The sequence below is a fragment of the Polistes fuscatus genome, unplaced genomic scaffold (genome assembly GCF_010416935.1).
Source record: "Polistes fuscatus isolate 324 unplaced genomic scaffold, CU_Pfus_HIC Scaffold6, whole genome shotgun sequence".
In the NCBI taxonomy this organism is placed as follows: domain Eukaryota; kingdom Metazoa; phylum Arthropoda; class Insecta; order Hymenoptera; family Vespidae; genus Polistes; species Polistes fuscatus.
The window spans coordinates 1,614,915-1,633,167 of record NW_025113140.1 but is presented as its reverse complement, the minus strand read 5'-3'; the positions used below and the strand labels follow the sequence as shown (position 1 = coordinate 1,633,167).

Below are 18,253 nucleotides of genomic sequence, written 5' to 3'. Positions count from 1 at the left end.
TTCCTACGTCGATGGATCCTTTCTACTGGAAATGCAAATCAATATTTCTGAAATCTTCAAACTGTTTTGTATAAAATAATATTTACCTGTAATAAGTATGTTCTCGATTGGTAGATATTTACCGACTGAGTTTATTCGGTATCTATATTTTTTTTTTTATTTTATTTTATATATATTCATTTATATATTTAATTATTTATATTTATACTCATATTTAAAATATTCATTATTATATTTTTTTATTATTCCTTCGATTTGCATATCCCGAACGGTCGATAACTTACTTACCTGATTGATCGAAACTTCGAATACCATCTAATGATAAAACATTTTTATTTATTTTTAAAAATATTCATTATTATATGTTTTATTATAATTATATACCTATATATATCTTTTTCGAATCCTATTCAATAATTCGTAATTTGGCGCCAAAAATTATAACTAAAAACAATCTCTATGATTTTAAATGTAGGAAATATTTCTAGACCAATCATATTCTTAAAATAGTGCATACCAATTGAAAACTTTTCGAAATAAATAAACTGTAAAATATAAGGAATCCGAGTAAAAAACTATATTCAAAATTATTAATTAATTGTAGAGAAAATAAACATTTTTATAAATGTATTATAAATATCAAATAAGAATATTTTCGTGTAATACTTTTTTATCCGTTATTAATGCATAAATTAAATTATAAAGTTGGCAACACTTTTAGCGCATTTCGCAGCTATAACCGCCATTATAAAATGTTAGCACGAGTACAGAAATGCGTATGAGACAGTACTGATTTCGATATGTATTTCTAAATTACATTGTTACATTAACGAACCGATTAATAATAGATTTTTTCACACGCTCGTCGTACATGTCCAATTATTGTCTGGATATATATGTAAGTAAATTAAAGGAATTCGGCGCGTGCATAACCTTACGCCGTCTCTAAAGTTTATATATAAATATAAATGTTGATCAAATATTGCCTTGATAATTTGCAAGAAGTATGAAGGAACTTGAAGAAGTCAATTGCGAGGTAAATTTAATTATTATCATTATTATTATGATTAATGAAAAATATAATGAACTTATATTATCATTTTTTCTATAACTGTGTAATACAAAACTATTCTTATGAATGTGTTTATAATGATCAATTTCATGTTGAAAAAGTAATTATTATTATGATTGAATATATAAAAAAATATAATGAATTGTTGTTGTCATTTTTCTAAGTGCATTTAATTATTCTTATGGATGTTTGTAATAACGATTACAGGCTTTGAGAGTAAGTGATCTTCGAAAATTAATATCGGATAGATTGAAAAATTCTGAAGATGAATATGGATCATCTGTACATATACAAGACTACGATACAACCAACAATTCTTTGGGAGGATTTTTACATGGAACAACATACGCATGGATGAGCAATGATTGTCACTTAATAGTTTTTAATGTTAAATTTGGAGAAAACATTAATTGTTGCTGGACATTTAGTGAAAGGATTACGTGTGTATCTGAATTTCCTACACAACCAGGACACCTACCATTACTTTTGGTTGGCTTAGACAATGGTGCGAACAAAATGAAAGATTCATTTGGATTATTATGTATATTTGATTGCAATACATCCCGTGTATTAAGAGCTATACGGGTAAGTATTATGAATTTAATACATTTTTTAATGTGAGTGATATATTAAACTTTGCGATTAAAAAGAAAATAAATATAATTATCATCACTTAGACACCAACTGGGATTGAACGAGTTTGTGTCGTATCAGGTGGCACAGAATGGGAAGAAATTAGCGATAAAAGAACAGATAATATTTTTTCTAATATGGATGGCATAGCTTGTGTAGTTTTACGCAATCTTCAACACATAATGATAGATTTACAAAGATCTTCCTGGGATGACCCAAATTCTATTACTTGTATGGATGAAACTTCACCGGCAGAATTAGATTTTTCCTTTGAAAAAAATTCTGATAGAAATATTTCTGTTAAAGAAAGGCATACGGCATACAATTTATTGAATAACAGTATGTATTAATCATTTTTATTTGATCTTTTATAAACATGAAATTGAATATAAGTACATTCTGCAATTATACGTTAAATATTTTTACAGATATTGAAAATTATATTGGTTTTAACAGAACAGAATTTGAATCATATCCCTTGATGCAAGAAAACTTAACATCTATGATTATTTATTCTACAAAAATTGGATGTATAATATCTGGATGTTTGGGAAGAATAATGATTTGGCAAAATAATGGCTCTATAGCATGGATAAGTCGACCACTCGAAGAGAACATGACTATAACCCATTTGTCATTATTAGAACCTACGGATGATCCTAGACCATTTTATTATTTATGGGTTGTATATGAAGATGAAACTTTAAAAATGCCACCAATTCTTCGAATGTATGCTCTTCTTTTCGAACGAAAATATTGTGAAAAAGGTACAAACCTTTATTTCAATTTGGAAGCAGAACCTTGTCTTAGGTTTGAATTTGAATTAGAAAAAGAAGATAAAATTATTAGTTTATCGCCTATCGAAAGAGAAGTTAATCCAGATCAAACAGATTCTAATATAAAACGAGGCGAAGACAATTTGTTGCTTATTGCTTCAAACGATAGATTACTATTATTTGATCTAAATCAATGGTACAAAGAACAAATGCCTCAAACTATTTATGATTGTAAAAATCCAAACAGTATATTGGCAACGTATTGTACAAGATTCAAAACACAATGTCCAGGAGATAAGCTACTTAGCTCGAGTTACATACCTTCTACATTGCGAGAATTTCCAACTAATAGACCGTGTCCAGCGGAAGAATTATTTTATCCCAATTCACTATCATTTGAATGGGCAGAACTTAGTACGATGAGATTGATAACTTGGTTGACACGTGGTATTCAGACAGAACTTTTACGTAAAATGGCAATTACAGGACCGGTTATATTGTTACAACCCAAGGAATTATTTCATAAGTGCCTTTCTGTTGGGCTGGTACCATTTAATACAGAACTTTCATTTCTTGACGACGAAAATACACAAAGAGAAGCATTACTTTCTCTATGTCTTGAACAACGTTGGACTTCATTTTTAGTCAAATGTGCAATGGAATGGTCCGATGGTAGTGCCTCGTTTCTTTACCCATCATTTGTAAAATGGGGCGTTCAACGTGCTTCGTCTATAAAAATAATGGCAGATCATCTTTGCATTCCTTTATTTGATCAATCGGACAGTAGCATTGGCGAAGCTGAAATTAAAACTTTACGATTCTGTTCACAACAATTAGAATGCTTATCAAATGTTGTTGGAAAATTGATACTTGAAACGGATGAGATGATAAAACAAAGAAGAGCACTCAGACGTGTATCCATTTATCTTCAGGTATTACTTTGGTTTTATGACGTCGGTTTACTACCAGAAATACAAGAATTAGATGAGGAAAGACAATTACCACTTTCATTATCATTTCGAATTCCTTATCCTTATGAGAAATTGATGTCAATTTATGCTCAAAAAAGAGATGCAATAAAAAATAATAAAAATTATGTACAGGAAGATGAAGGATTATTTATTGATATGTTAATTAATAAGGAATGTCCTATTTTAAAATCACAATGGGAAAGAGAGGGTGGAGATGTAAATGTCAGTGGTTATTATCCTCCTCCGTCATTGCAATCGTTATTAAGAAGTTATCTCACTGATTGTTATCAAGCAGATATAAATGAAACTGAATGTAAGCATCAAATCGCTATATATCTTTTAATGGATTTGGTTATGCTTTTGCACGGATCTTATCCTGGAGCAGATCAATTGATAAAGTATCCTTCGGCTTTTAAAATGAGTCCAAGTTTAATTAAACTAACACAAGCATTTTGGCTACTCGATCATGAAGATTATAAAGGATTTTTGGATATGATGACTGGACAATTGGTTTCTGATTCTGATGTTAAAAGTTGGCATCACAAACATGTATTACGAACACTGGTAAGAAATGATCAGCAAAAATTAGCTTTAATGTATTTGAGAATTAGAAAACCACCTATATCATGTACCAGTGATCAAAGTGCAATAGTAAATTTATCTGTGCAACATGGCTTAGTTCAATCGGCCTTTCACTGCAGACCACCGTCACATTATGCACAGTTATTAACGTGCTTTTTCGAAGCTTGCAAATCATACAATAAACTTGGTGATATCTTACATCTTGCATTGGAACCAGAGGAAGAAGAAATTTTTGTCAAATTTTTACAAGAGGATAGATCTGAAGACATGAAAACGCTTTATTATTTACAACGTTGTCGTTATTCGGAATTAAATAATAAACTTCTTTTAAGTCAATTTAAAAATAACGTCCCAAAAAATATGCTTCCAACTTCTGCTGCAATGCTTAAAGCATATGATTCAACCTTGCCATCAGTAATAAAACAATTATCTAGCAGTATAACTAAAACAACTTTTGAAACAGATTTAGAATCCAAATATCCTAGACCTATGTCTCATTATAAATGTATTAATAAACAACAAAGCATTTATGAAACAGTCATTAAAAAGGCCAAAGAAACATCATTCCAAAGTGGGAAATGCCGAATACCATTTATTACAGCTCCTTGTGCATCATTAAAAGCCAATGAGAGTAATATAAATATAAGCTGTGTCTTATTTCCAGAAATAGCATATAAAAATCGTAGAAAACGTACTTTGGATGAGATATATGAAAATGATAATAATGAATCCTTAGAAGGAACAAAACGTAGAAAATTATCGAATAACACAGATACAGCAAATACTTCATGCCCTACTAATTTAAGTGTTACATTCGATACACCATTGGTTAAACGAAAAAGTAATGTTGCAAACAACAAAAATACTTGTATAGAGACACCACATTCAATCTTAAAAATACGTCAATTAATCCAGAACTCGGCATCCCCTAATATTTCTATTACACAATCTGTTGAGACAAATATACCTGATACACCATTAGAGAAACAAAAGAAAATCAATAGACAAATACGATTCAGCATAAATAGTCCTGTAAAGAATATTAGTCACGAAAGTGAAATAGAAGAAAACGTTCCGGAAGAAATATCATTAAAAAAATCAGATATATTGGAAAAAGATACTGAATTATTCCTAAGTCCAAATACTAGTGATAAACCACACAATGAAACTACTAAACTTTTATCGGATGATAGTCCGATAGTTTTATCGGACGATAAAAGCAATTGCTATCCACGACCAAGACCAAGACTTAGACGAAGTTATTTAACTGGAAAAAATACTATGAATACAACTTCAACCAATTCATCCACTACTTCATCAAACTTATTAAATACTTCAAAAGATGCGCTTACGCATTCCACAGAAATGAATAAACAAACACTATCCTCCTCTAGATTGCATAGTTCATTATCTGCTACTATGTATTCTACTATGATTCTTTCTCCTAGTAGCAGTACTGATGAAAATGCACTGTTAAAGAAAACTGAAGAATCTTATTCATCAAATCAATTAAGTCCGCCTAATATATCATACAATTATAAAAATGCTATTTCATCTACTCCATTGGTAACAAATAAATCTGTTAAACTCTTAGATGATAATAACGAAGAATTGACGTTTTCATATGAAGAAGAAAAACCTACTGAATCATTTAATAGAAACGAAAGAATGGAAATATCTAACGATTATGATACTACATCAATAAAGGATAGTGCTTTAGAAGAAATTGATGAGGATAGTTGTAATGAAGAAAGTGAACATGAATATAAAAGCTTACCTAATTCTCCTGAACGAGAACTTAATACAGTTGATATAGTTGATTCAAAAGTTAAAAATGATTCTATTGGACAAAATAATAAATCTAGTAATGGCCTTCTCTCTCAAAAATTGCCAAATGTAATAAATGATTTTGATATCACCGATGATGAGTCATCGAATGATGGTAGCAAAATAACACTAGTTTATGAAATATTAGAAGATGATAACAAAGATAATATAGATTCAGAAACAGATCGTCCTACTAATATTAATCCTCAATCTGTATTACATTTCTCAGATGTTTCTAACATCACTGAAGATGGATCAAATAATAGTAATGATATCAAAGAATATAATAATAAAAAAGAAATTCGAGGAGGGAAAGACAATGTTACTGTTAGAACCAATAAAAGAAATTTGAAGCAAATAGATAAAATTAATGAATTAAAAAATGTCGAAGATTCTAGCAATGATTCGATTTCAAATGAATTATCATCTCAACAAGTTATCACCTCTCGAGATATGTCTGAGATAGAAGTACTGAAAGAAAATAATATTACTTCTTGTGCAGTTAAGTTGAATAAAATATCCACAGAAAGTAAAGAGACTACTATATTAGAAGAAAGTATTTCTTCAAGGGTGACAACCAGATCTAAAAGAATCAATTCTTCTAAAGTTAAGAAAGAAACTATTTCTGTAAAAAGTGTAGATGAATATACAAGTAAGGACATATTAGATGATTTAAAAAATACATCAACTGCACCTGTGACTCGAAGAACTCGAAGAAGCTCATCTCTCGCTAAGGATATTTTTCCTATTACTAAAATTGACAAAGAATCTGATGAAACTGTAAATGATAAAGAATTAACTAGGAGAGTTACGCGTCGTGCTTCTTCTGTTCAAAAAGAATTAACGTATGTTTCAACACAGAAATCAAAGCAAACAAGATCAACATCGATTTCTAAAACAACCGATGAGAGCAGTGCAAATCTCAGTACATCAAAATTAACAGGAAGAAAAATATTTAAGAAGGAGGAAGAAAAGGAGAAAGTAGAAGAAGTAGAAAAAGAAAAAGAAAAACCAGTAAGGGGTAGATTAACTAGAAGTTCGTCTACATCGTTAATAACACAATCCAATGAAGAAAAAGAGGTATTAACGGATGTTCAACCAAAACGAAGACGTGGTAATTCGGTACCTAAAGAGTCCACAATAAAAATGACTCAGAAAGAAAAATTTAGTAATGTGATTCCTGACACTCCAGAAGGATCATTAACTTCTACATTGCAATCTAGGAGAAGAAGAAATTCAATGTCATCTAAAATTGTTGAAGACATTTCAAATAGTCCAGCAGCAAACACACGTAGTCGACGTTCGTCGATTCAACCTATACCAGAGGAAATGGAAATGATTTTAAATTCGCCTCAAAATTTAAGTGAAACCAAGGAAACTTTATCTAATACTAGAACAAGAAGGGCAACTAGTGTGGATTCCTCGTCGTTAGATGTAAAAAAGAGAACACGTGGTATTCGTAAGCCAAGTATCATAGAAGATGCAATTATAGAAGAAACAATGGAAACTGAAAGTCAAATGGATTCAAAAGTTACAAAAAATACCAGGGTAAAATCTTCGAAAAGAAAAAGAACATTATCCTGCAATTAAAATAAAACATAAATAAGTAAATAAATGAATAAATAAAAACAAACGAATCTAATTAAAAAAAAAAAAGAAAATGAAAAACATAAATGAATTGTTGATAATAAAAAAGAAAAAGAACAGTTTTTATTCTCACAAATAAATAAAACACTGGACCTTACAGTTGTATTTCCTAACAGTAATATATTTCCATAGACCTGTTAATTACAATCCCATTCATTATTTATTTTTAAATCTCTCTCTCTCTATATATATATATGATAGATATATATGTATAGTATAATTCACACATGGTGTGTGATTTTGTATATTTATTGTAATTCTAAACAAAATATGCTTCCAGTTATCAAATTTCTTTTGTATATCATCTTATAATTACTATGTACAATAATTTTCTCTACAATATGTACATATTTTCTCTTATCTCGATCTTGTAGACAAAATAAATACCGTTTTAATTTATCTTATTAACATAAACTGTTAATCTACTGAAAATAATTAATATTATTGTTCTTGTATAAAACTTTTCCTATATAAAAAATTGCTTTGAAACTATCCTTTGATTGAAACATCGGTTTGTTCATTTTAGTGTGAACAAAGAAATCAATTAAAATCTTACATTGATCGATGATTAGATATAGAAAATATATATATAGTTGTTAAAGAAAATGAAAACCAAAAGAGATGCAACAAAATTGATACAATATTTAGTTCTGAAAATTTATTTGATACTGTTGTTGATTTTTCAATTTGTGATAATAAATACATTTAAAAATATTATCTATACTAAATGAGAAACTTTAGTTTTATTAATAATTTGAATTTAATAAAGTCTTCTTTTTTATATATTGCTTTTTTTATTATCTGATAAATATATTTATGTTTCATCTATACAGAACATTTGTTTCTTCAAATCGTGAGAGAATAAAAACTGTTCTTTTATATATATTTATATACACATAAGATCTATAATGATTTTAAATAGAACAATCAACGAGATTGTATATAACAAATTATTAAAATTATATATTTCTTTAAAAAGTATAAATGGTGATACTGTATTAGCATAGAGGGACCATTTGGAAAAAATTACATTTTGTTATTTTCAAATACGATGATGTACTATTAATGTAAGTTTAGAGTAAATTAATTGGTATTATGCTATAAGTTAATTACTATCGTCAGAATGGTAATGGTCATCATTTTGTGAATCTAGGTAAAACTTGCTAAATCTTTTTTTTTGTTAATATCGATATCTATGTACTACAAATATTTAGTTTGATAATATAGATTTATTAAGCCGTACAAGACGCTTCTCTTCAACTTCATACACAGTTTTCACAAAATCTTGTAAAATAACTTTGTAAATAATTTATTAATATACTTTGGGTATGTGTGTGTGTGTGTGTATGTATGTGCGCGCACGCACGCGCGTGTATAGGTGTATTGAAATAATAAAAATATATAAAAAATATATTATAATAATACATAATATTAGAGAAATATAAATTTCCATTCACCGGCGGTAATACAAATATTTAAAAAAAAAGAAAAAAATAATAAGAAAACAAACTTACGTCCTATTTACTTTAATTGTAATTTAATATATAACATAAAGAGAAAGAGAGAAATAGAGAACTAAATCTTTTTTAGGCTTTTGAGAAAGATCTATAATAAAAGTTTGTTTAAAGAACGATTATAATTAATATTAATATTCGCAAATACGTATGATGTTCAAAATCCCTCTAAAAAAAATTTATATATATTGTACATTATATTTTGTACCTAAATATCTTTATTGTTAAACCTTACGCATAAGGTTTAAAAGACCTCCTCATTTGAGCATCATACTATTTTAGTATATCTAGATAATTATTATCATCTGGTACAAAAGCCAACATTAATGGTCTCATCTTTGGCAGTGTCATTATCATTTACTACATGTCGTTGATAAATAAAAAAGAAAGAAAAATTTATTTCCATAATCACCGAGATTCATTTATATCGAATCAGTACAAAGATCATTTGAGTAGATAGTTTGAAACACTGCATTTACTTTGATATTTCACACATCTGTTATGCTTTTCTTTATAATCAAAACTTTCATTTGGAGATTTTCACCTTTTTTTTTTTTATATAAAAGATAATGGAAAGATATATATATATATGAAATATTAATTTTCATTAACTTTGTTCTGATTGTCAATCTAATTTTTTTTAATAACTTACTAATAAATAAGCTTTATATAATATTATTACCTATAGATATATATTTATATATATATATATATACCCGGTCAGATACGTGATTGTTAATTTCGTCGAAATGATTGTTGAAACCTTGTTGGAATGCAACTCTCAAAGGAAACTGAAAGCAAGCGTGTAAGATAAAATATTCAAGAAAATGATGGAAATATTTTTCAATGTGCCTATCTACAACGATTTGTTGTACGACAGAATTAACAGAATCGATCCAACCCCAGGAATGTAGCTCTTACTGCAATTCATCATGATAATAGAGCATAAAAAAGGATTTTTTTTCTATTTCTTATTTTCATTCTATTTTTAAGAATATTCATAAATCCTTAAATATAAATATGTACATCACTATTATTAATTTAAGTGTCATGCTTGCGCATACTGAATGATATTCTTTTATAACATAAAAAAAAAATAAATTGAAAGAAAAAAGAACAATTTAGATATCCTCTCAAAGAGCTTATCACAAAATTTTCATATGCCAAAGTATTTGTTTCTCTTTGTTTTGTGTATATATATATATATTTTACTTGCTACACTTTATATATCTAATTTCGTTCTTAAATTTTCTATAAATTCAGAAATATTGAAACAATATTGATTGTAAAGTAATCATTTTAGAATGAGACAATATTTCTTACTATTATTAAAAATGTATCTATAATAGAGAAGGCAGATAATCGGTTAGAAAATGGTACGATTTTGTTGTTGTAAATTTTAACTCTTGCGTTATTCTTTTTGAGTATTTATAGCAGATGAAAAATGAATTAGTTTTATAAATCGTACTCTTCCAAAGGCACGTACGGTTTCATATTTGATGAAACTCTAAAAGGTATACTATTTTTAGCGCTGTAATAACATCTAAATCTTTGTAACAATACAATTTGCAGAGATGAATCTTAAATTTCGTAAGAAGTAATGATTTTGATATCATCACAGTTATAGAATAGTTTAACTTTCTATAAATGTATATATATGTATATATATTACCTACTTTCAATAGAGTAGCGGCAACTACATTAAACGTGTGCAATATTGCGAGAAAAAATTTCTATAAAAATTCGTTAATATCACGTAAGTACTTCTATCGTTACGCGATTAATTTACTAAGAAATAGAAAAAGTATTATCCTTACTAGAAATACTCTGATAATATTCCATACCAAAAAAGAGATGAGTAAATATATACTTATTATTAATTAAATACGATAGGCACGATGTTTTTGTTTCATTGATGCTTACATCCATCTTTAACCCGTCTTTTGTGTTTTTCTTCATGTGCTTGGGAAGGAGACTGATTTTGATTTCTTCGTTGTCCTTGTATCGGCATGTAACATGGTGCACTATCTACCATTAATTCAGGCGGTGGTGTAGGTAATGCATATGTTGGACTGACTGTATTACTTGAACTACTTGAAGTATTTCGATGCTCATTTATATTATAAGTTGGATCAATAATAGCAGCTACGTTGGGTACTTCTTGTATTTCCTCGATAGGATTATCAAGTGTTTGTATCTCTTCAGGGTCCGGATATTGAGTATAATTTGTGTCATGTCTTCGATTTTTACTTGTAGTATTTCTCAAATCAATCTTATCAGGTCGTTGCGGTCTATCTATTAAAGTATGTTGTTCCAACTGTTGCATTTGTTGCTTTTCTAATTTTTTTTGTCTTGCTCTTTCTCTCGCCTTTCGTGCCTTAGCACGTTCTTTTTCTTGAAGCATGCGTGCCAATTCAGCATCTTGAGCTTCCATCGCAATTTTTTGATCTAATAATAATTGTTCGTTAACTGGAGAATCGTGATCATCTACAGCACCTTCTTCTTCTTCCTGCAACTTTCTTGCCAATTCCTATTGTAAACAAATAAAATAATTATTTTACATAAGAAATACCTACACACATGTGTCTATAAGAATTTTAATTAAATTTATTAAAACATATACTTCATCCTTTTCTTCTTGAATACGTCGTTCAATTTCTAATTTCATTGACAGTGCTTCATCGTTGAGTCTTAACTGCGATCTCATTTTTTCTTGTAACTCTCTTTCTCTTTGATGCTCTTCCCTTTCCCTTTGATGTTCTTCTCTTTCTCTTAAATGTTCTTCCCTTTCCAATGACAATGCAATTTGTCTTGCCACGACAGCATCTCTTTCTTCCCTTAAAAGTACGATACTCTCTATACATAATTTTCACAATAATATATTCTAACATAAACATATATTTATTTTACTAACTGCTGTTGTATATAACTTTGATATCTCATAGCTTCTAACTCTTGTTCTACCCTTGCTCTTGGAAGATCTTCTCGTACTTGAGCATTGCGCACCTTATTACCGGTATAATGTTCTTTAACTGTTAAAAAAAATAGAACAATTAGTTATACACAAAGAAACACTTTAATATAATTTATTAAAAAAAATAAGGATAACAATAAAAGATACTTGCTTTCTTCATCTTGCAATCTATAAGCCAATGCTCCATCTTCATGCACCAACCACTCCCGACATACTGTGACATTACTAGATTAATATGGGTTAACAGTGACAATTAAAGATATAACGTCAATCTCAAATGATCGACGAAATAAAAAAGAATTAAAAATTATTAGTCGTACCTTCGTTAACACGACCTGCTTTTGGTAAAGTATCCGAACCTAATACAGATTTAGCCATTTCTTATGTTTCCGTTTAACAGCCAGTACTCAACAAGAGTAGATATGTATCTTTGTGTTTACAACCACCTTACCAAGGACCTACGTTCTTTTCTCTCCATCTTGAATAGAATCGAATAGGTTCATGGTATGTGTGTTTGTGTATATGTGTAGGTAGGTATGCTGCAATACATTTAATGCGCGCGCGTACGTAACCGTCAGGAGTGTTACACCTTTTATATGTGTAGGTATGCAATGTACCTATAGGTGAGAGTGCACGTAGCGATCGGTAGTAAGGCGTCGACATACTTTATATGACCACGTCAACCAGACGGATAGTAGAGTGCAGTAGAATGAAAAGCGTACTAGCAATAGTAGTAAAAATACGTTATCCGATAGTAGCGTATACTATCGTTAGATATATATGTATATATATATATATATGAATTTGTATGAATGAATAGCGGATCACGCGCACTATCGAAGATAGTTTCACAACGAAAAAGGCCATAGCACTGAAGGCTAAATAAAAGGTAAAAAAATATAAATACGGACATTTTTTTTCTGTTTCCTTTACAAATACCATGTGTTGGTATTTTTTCAGCTATACGTATATATATATAAAGATTTAAATACAATAACATATGGTCATTTATTTATATCCAATAAGTAGAAGACAAATAATTTTAGAATATTGAATTAAGTTCAATTAAATTTGATTTTCTTGTCAATTTTTCATGAATAGCAATCTCATTGAATTATATATATTTTGTTAGCATAGTCTTCTTAATAGTATCAATTATGGTCCGTTTCGATATCTTCTTTTATTTATTCATTTTCTTCTTTTAATAAGTTAAACATATCCGGACGGATCTTCTACATTTTTCAGAACAACCGATTCTATTCTCTGAAAAATAATGATGAAATATTGTTATAATTAAAAATATATTTGAGTATATATAAATTATTAAATTGTACCGATCGCTCTTCAATTGGAGGACCACAATTCGTCATTTTATCTAGGATTGCAGAAGGATCCAAGCGTTTTTCTTTTGCAAAATCATCTATGAATTTTTTATATTCTTCTATAGGAAGTGTTTCTCGACTAGATATATATGTATATATATTTTGTTACATATAAGGTGCGTGATTTTATAATAATTTATAATATTTTTAAATTATTGGAAAAAATAACTTACTGTAGATTATTAAAAGCTAATGCTGTATCAGCTTGGGTAACTTTATCATCAAATATTTGTGCTTGTCTCATCCATTTATCGCTTTGTGATAAAGAGATTCTTCTGCCATCAGATTTTGGTCTACTATATTTTGCATAAGCAGTGAACTGCGATTCAAACGAAGCCATTTATTAAATTAATTAATAAGATATTAAATATAAATAAATTTTTAAATATATTAAATAAATTATGAAAAATAATGTCTAATTGTTTTTTTTTAACTACACTGTCAAACAAATGTATGACATATGTATATATATATATATATATGTGGCGATAGTTATATGTTTTAGAAAAATATTTCAAAGTATATATGAGATAACTTCAAAATCAAAACAATGTTTATACAATTATAATTTGAAATATATATATATATATATATTTAATGCTTTACATTTATTCCTGTATCGCTAATATAAGAATTATATTTGCTACATCCCAAATATCAGTATAGGTAGTATCTACTAAATCAGCTAGTTTAGCTGCTATTCCTTTTGCTACATTATTATCAAAATATAAAAAAAATGTTGCACACAAGATGATACATCCTCCAAGAAATAATGAATTTGTTTTAAGAGCCATAAGGTTTCTCTTATCGGCTTCAGATTTACTAATACGACCTTGCGCTAGACACTGCACATGTGAATACAATTGCTCGTGCTAAAAGTATAAATATTGTTATTTCATATTGTTATATAAAATTTCTTTATAATTAAATTTAATAGACAAACCTGTAAATATGTTAAATCCAATAATTCTATAGAAGTTTCATATATATTCGATGTATGTCTAAGTCCTGTCGCAGCTAAAAGGACTTCGATACATTGTAACGGAGTACAGAAAGGCATTTTAAATCCTACAGTTTTAAATACTTTAAATTCCGAAGTAATAAGTACATTATTTGTATATTCCTTTTTTTTATCAATCCAACGTAAAATACATATTAACTGTCAGATATACAAAAATAATATTCTTCAGTAGAGAATAAGAAAAGATATGTTTTAATTTTATAATTACTTTAATACCTGTGATATACTTAAACTTTTAGAATGTAAATCCATTTTACTTGCTAACTGAAGACAAGATACAAGATATAGCTTGGATTTATGAGAAATAGTTTGACATATTTTAGACCATGAAGCTTCAGTTGTCTCACTTCTATTTTCTGTTTTATATACTTCCCAAAAATAGTTGCACATAAATTTATCATATAAATGAATTGTTAAATATTTAGTATCTGTTCCTAGTTCTAGGTGACATGTTATTTTGAAAATAGCATTTATAACAGATGCTGGAATCCCTGAAAACAATAATAATAATTTTTATTTTAATACAAATTTTAGGACGAAATTTTGAATATATGCTGTGTTTCTAAATTTCTTTACCTACGAATGGCATATAAAATTCATCTTCAGCTCTAACCATATTTTCTTGTTCTTTTATAGCTTCATGAAGTTGTTCTAACCAACCGTCTATTAAGGGATCTGAAAATAAAGTTTAATGAATAATTTTTTAATTTTTTCATTAAATTTTTGAATTATTTATATTTTGTTTTTCTAATATTTATCACATAAAAACGTATTCCAATCAAAATTTCTTACATGCAAAGTGTGCGAAATGATAGTTATACATTAAACATAGAAAATGTTTTAAATAGTAATTACCTATATAAGCGCTATCAAAATCCATCATATAATAACGTTAAAAAAATCTATCGTCTTAAATAAATTTTTATTTAAATATTTTCATTAGTACAGGTGAACTATTTCACAAACTGAATACTTTAATGAATTTCACTATAATTATTAGACGTGAGTATACCTTTTGTCTGATAATTATTTGTTTGTAAATATGTATAACAACAAAATCAGGATTATATTATTCATTATTTACAACTATTAACTATCGAATAATAGTATTCGTATGACTTTGAATATATATACATACCCACACATATATATATATTATTCTTTTTTAATATCATCTTTTTAAAAGAATAAAAAGCTTTTTATTAGTTAAACGTTTCAAATACGCCGCCTTTGCGAAAGGCTTATTTGATTGGTCGCTTAAATTTACTTCAATAAAAGAGATTTAAAATAATTTTTAACCATTTTCTCAATTACTTTTTGTTCTTTGATTGGATTAAACAAATAAATCTATATGATGTTACATTACATTATGGTACGTAATTTATACGAACATTCTTTAATAATTTTACGATTCTTTATATGTAATACAATTTTGTAAGAATTAAAATACACGATTTTGTGTGGGAATAGCGACCAATCAGGACGAAGTAATACAAACTATGTATTTAATTTAATATCTATAATTATTTTTTGCAATATATATTTTCATTGGTATATTTTTGTTTTAATGATTGCAATTATATTTAAAAAATGTTATTAACGAATTAAAAAACTTTGCTGTAAGTAATCAAAATTTATTAATTTTACTGCGCAAACGCCGTAATCTAATCTTGATTTACTCGTGAAATATCACATAAGCTGACATAAGCATTAGAATGGATTAGTGTAAATTAAAAAAAACGTGGGGGATAATCATTATAAGAAATATTTAGTAAATTCTTTTTATTGTAATAGTATTTTGCAAAGTACTTGATAATTAAAGTTTTGTAAGTTATCATATTAGAAAAATTAATTTTAATTTATGCCGGTGTTTTAGTGTAATATCACAGTTTGTTTAAAAAACGTATAAATATTCGTAATCAGTATTTAATTATCGAAATAATATATAATTGTTTTATTTAATTTCTAAAATACAAAGTGTTAATCGTATCGTGCGGTTACATTTATATTTTTATATACATTGAAAGTAGTAGATGTGGTCTTTAAGGTTATAATCGGTATATCTTGTAAACATAATGAATACATTAATATCGCGAACTATTAATTGCTTAAATAGATCACCAAAGAATATTTTTAATAAGGTATGTTAGATCTATTATCAATATATTATCTTTCATTGATCTAGCATGAAAATATATCTTTTATTATAGGTTAGGCAAATCAGCAGATCAAGTGTTCATAGAGAGATAGGAGCACCATCCAAGTTTGATAAGAAAATTACAAAGAAATCTCCAATAACATGGAAATCTTTGACGGTTACGGCAGGTCTTGGATGTGTTCTTTTAGGATATTTGTATCATTTGCAAAAGGAAAAAGAAAAAGCACAGGTGCGTGAAAGAAGACGGCAGTTAGGAAAAGCTGCCATCGGTGGAAAATTTGAATTGGTTAATAGCGAAGGGAAAACTGTTAAATTGGATGATTTCTTAGGACAATGGGTTTTAATTTATTTCGGTTTCACTCATTGTCCAGATGTTTGTCCTGATGAACTTGAAAAATTAACATTGATTGTCGATCAATTAGGTAAATATAAAATAATCGCATATAAAATTTCTCTTTGGGATTATAAGTCTCATTATTAGTTTAAATTTTCTTATTACAGAGAGCGAATTTAAGTTGAAGGTTCAACCAATTTTTATATCCGTTGATCCTGAAAGAGATACTCCTGCCATAGTAGGAAAATACATAAAAGAATTTTCACCTAAAATTCTTGGCCTTTCTGGTACTCCTGAACAGATTGACAAAGTTTGTAAAGCTTATAGAGTATATTACAGTAACGGGCCTAAAGACGTGGATAACGATTACATTGTTAGTAAATTATATTTTCCCTATGATCATATATTACATATTATTTAAATAATTATTTCACAAGTAATATTTTCTGTGTTTAGGTTGACCACACTATCATTATATATTTAATTGATCCAGAAGGCTTATTTGTTGATTATTTTGGACAAACACATTCAGCTGAACAAGTAATTAATAGTATAATACTTAGTAAGTCTAAATACGATCAGTATTTAAAGGATGTAAAAAAATAATTTTTTGTAATTATAAATGACCATGGTTACATAACTATGTAACTGGTTATGAATATAGTTACTTATCCAGAAATTGTTATATTAATATAAAAATTAATAATTAAAATAACTGTTTATTTGTTTTATATATATATATATAAAAGAAAGTAAAACAGTAAGTAAACTTGCATTCATATCATTCCTTATGCGTGTCTATATATGTTAAGATAATAGAGAGACAAATAAGTATAAATTAAATAATTTATATTTATATATAGACATATATATGTATAAGGAAACTTTATCAGCACTGATGCAAGTAACTAAGAATAATTCACAGAAATAATGTACATAATTTTTAAATTTTATTGCAACATAGACATAATAACGTTTACTATAATAATTTAATCTTATAAGTTTATTTGACATTTCTTTTCCTTTTTCTTTTTTTTCTTTTACGTTAAATATACACAGTTATTTAGATATTATTACGATATAGAGAGCTCTTTATACTTATTATTGAAGCAAATGGCAATTCAGTGTTGATAAATAATATTTAATTGATTTCAAATTTGATATCGATTCTGACTTGACTTATGTAACAAATAGTTTGGTTACTTTGATATGGCATCGCTCGTTATATAAATCGTTTTATTTTTGTTTTTTATTTTAAGTTAAAGTATTATTCTTTGACAATAGAAATTTATTAGTTTCATTGATTTAAATTTATCATAAAAATGAGGTAATTGACGACATTTACTGTGTACTTAATTGGAA

The 18,253-nt window shown here is 27.8% G+C and overlaps 5 protein-coding genes across 5 annotated transcripts; 2 read left to right on the top strand and 3 right to left on the bottom strand.

Annotated features, from left to right (window-relative positions):
• The first annotated feature begins 745 nt into the window (after positions 1-745).
• On the top strand, positions 746-7,479 carry LOC122522989 (protein ELYS). The gene is made up of 4 exons (XM_043644468.1): positions 746-1,036; positions 1,280-1,657; positions 1,750-2,044; positions 2,134-7,479. Exons 1-4 carry the CDS (start codon positions 1,007-1,009, stop codon positions 7,449-7,451), a joined length of 6,021 nt encoding a protein of 2,006 aa, XP_043500403.1. The 5' UTR covers positions 746-1,006; the 3' UTR covers positions 7,452-7,479.
• Positions 7,480-10,813: 3,334 nt separating this feature from the next.
• On the bottom strand, positions 10,814-12,572 carry LOC122523017 (coiled-coil domain-containing protein 50). Its single transcript, XM_043644533.1, has 5 exons — positions 12,317-12,572; positions 12,148-12,210; positions 11,937-12,054; positions 11,646-11,859; positions 10,814-11,552 (listed from the first exon to the last, which is right to left on the bottom strand). The coding sequence occupies exons 1-5, from the start codon at positions 12,372-12,374 to the stop codon at positions 10,932-10,934; spliced, it is 1,074 nt and encodes a 357-aa protein (XP_043500468.1). The 5' UTR covers positions 12,375-12,572; the 3' UTR covers positions 10,814-10,931.
• Positions 12,573-13,252: 680 nt separating this feature from the next.
• Positions 13,253-13,978, bottom strand: LOC122523205 (tubulin polymerization-promoting protein homolog). Its single transcript, XM_043644860.1, has 2 exons — positions 13,552-13,978; positions 13,253-13,457 (listed from the first exon to the last, which is right to left on the bottom strand). The coding sequence occupies exons 1-2, from the start codon at positions 13,716-13,718 to the stop codon at positions 13,253-13,255; spliced, it is 372 nt and encodes a 123-aa protein (XP_043500795.1). The 5' UTR covers positions 13,719-13,978.
• Positions 13,979-13,982: 4 nt separating this feature from the next.
• LOC122523024 (cyclin N-terminal domain-containing protein 1-like) lies at positions 13,983-15,487 on the bottom strand. The gene is given in 5 exon segments (XM_043644542.1): positions 13,983-14,250; positions 14,322-14,537; positions 14,616-14,972; positions 14,974-15,074; positions 15,255-15,487. Coding segments are annotated over 5 exon segments (966 nt in total). The 5' UTR covers positions 15,283-15,487; the 3' UTR covers positions 13,983-13,986.
• Positions 15,488-16,067: 580 nt separating this feature from the next.
• Positions 16,068-17,879, top strand: LOC122523031 (protein SCO1 homolog, mitochondrial). The gene is made up of 4 exons (XM_043644552.1): positions 16,068-16,540; positions 16,610-16,979; positions 17,059-17,264; positions 17,348-17,879. The coding sequence occupies exons 1-4, from the start codon at positions 16,475-16,477 to the stop codon at positions 17,495-17,497; spliced, it is 792 nt and encodes a 263-aa protein (XP_043500487.1). The 5' UTR covers positions 16,068-16,474; the 3' UTR covers positions 17,498-17,879.
• Positions 17,880-18,253: the final 374 nt, after the last annotated feature.

What these genes read in the sequence shown, in the direction of transcription:
- LOC122522989 (XM_043644468.1), top strand. Translation starts at nt 1,007, where the DNA reads ATGAAGGAACTTGAAGAAGTCAATTGCGAG. An exon ending in TTGAAGAAGTCAATTGCGAG is followed by an intron (nt 1,037 to 1,279) that starts GTAAATTTAATT and finishes TAACGATTACAG; the next exon opens with GCTTTGAGAGTAAGTGATCT. An exon ending in GTGTATTAAGAGCTATACGG is followed by an intron (nt 1,658 to 1,749) that starts GTAAGTATTATG and finishes ATCATCACTTAG; the next exon opens with ACACCAACTGGGATTGAACG.
- LOC122523017 (XM_043644533.1), bottom strand. Translation starts at nt 12,374, where the DNA reads ATGGCTAAATCTGTATTAGGTTCGGATACTTTACCAAAAGCAGGTCGT. An exon ending in CAAAGTTATATACAACAGCA is followed by an intron (nt 11,860 to 11,936) that starts GTTAGTAAAATA and finishes CGTACTTTTAAG; the next exon opens with GGAAGAAAGAGATGCTGTCG. An exon ending in TTCAAGAAGAAAAGGATGAA is followed by an intron (nt 11,553 to 11,645) that starts GTATATGTTTTA and finishes TGTTTACAATAG; the next exon opens with GAATTGGCAAGAAAGTTGCA.
- LOC122523205 (XM_043644860.1), bottom strand. Translation starts at nt 13,718, where the DNA reads ATGGCTTCGTTTGAATCGCAGTTCACTGCTTATGCAAAATATAGTAGA. An exon ending in TTAGCTTTTAATAATCTACA is followed by an intron (nt 13,458 to 13,551) that starts GTAAGTTATTTT and finishes ATATATATCTAG; the next exon opens with TCGAGAAACACTTCCTATAG.
- LOC122523031 (XM_043644552.1), top strand. Translation starts at nt 16,475, where the DNA reads ATGAATACATTAATATCGCGAACTATTAATTGCTTAAATAGATCACCA. An exon ending in CAAAGAATATTTTTAATAAG is followed by an intron (nt 16,541 to 16,609) that starts GTATGTTAGATC and finishes CTTTTATTATAG; the next exon opens with GTTAGGCAAATCAGCAGATC. An exon ending in ACGTGGATAACGATTACATT is followed by an intron (nt 17,265 to 17,347) that starts GTTAGTAAATTA and finishes TTCTGTGTTTAG; the next exon opens with GTTGACCACACTATCATTAT.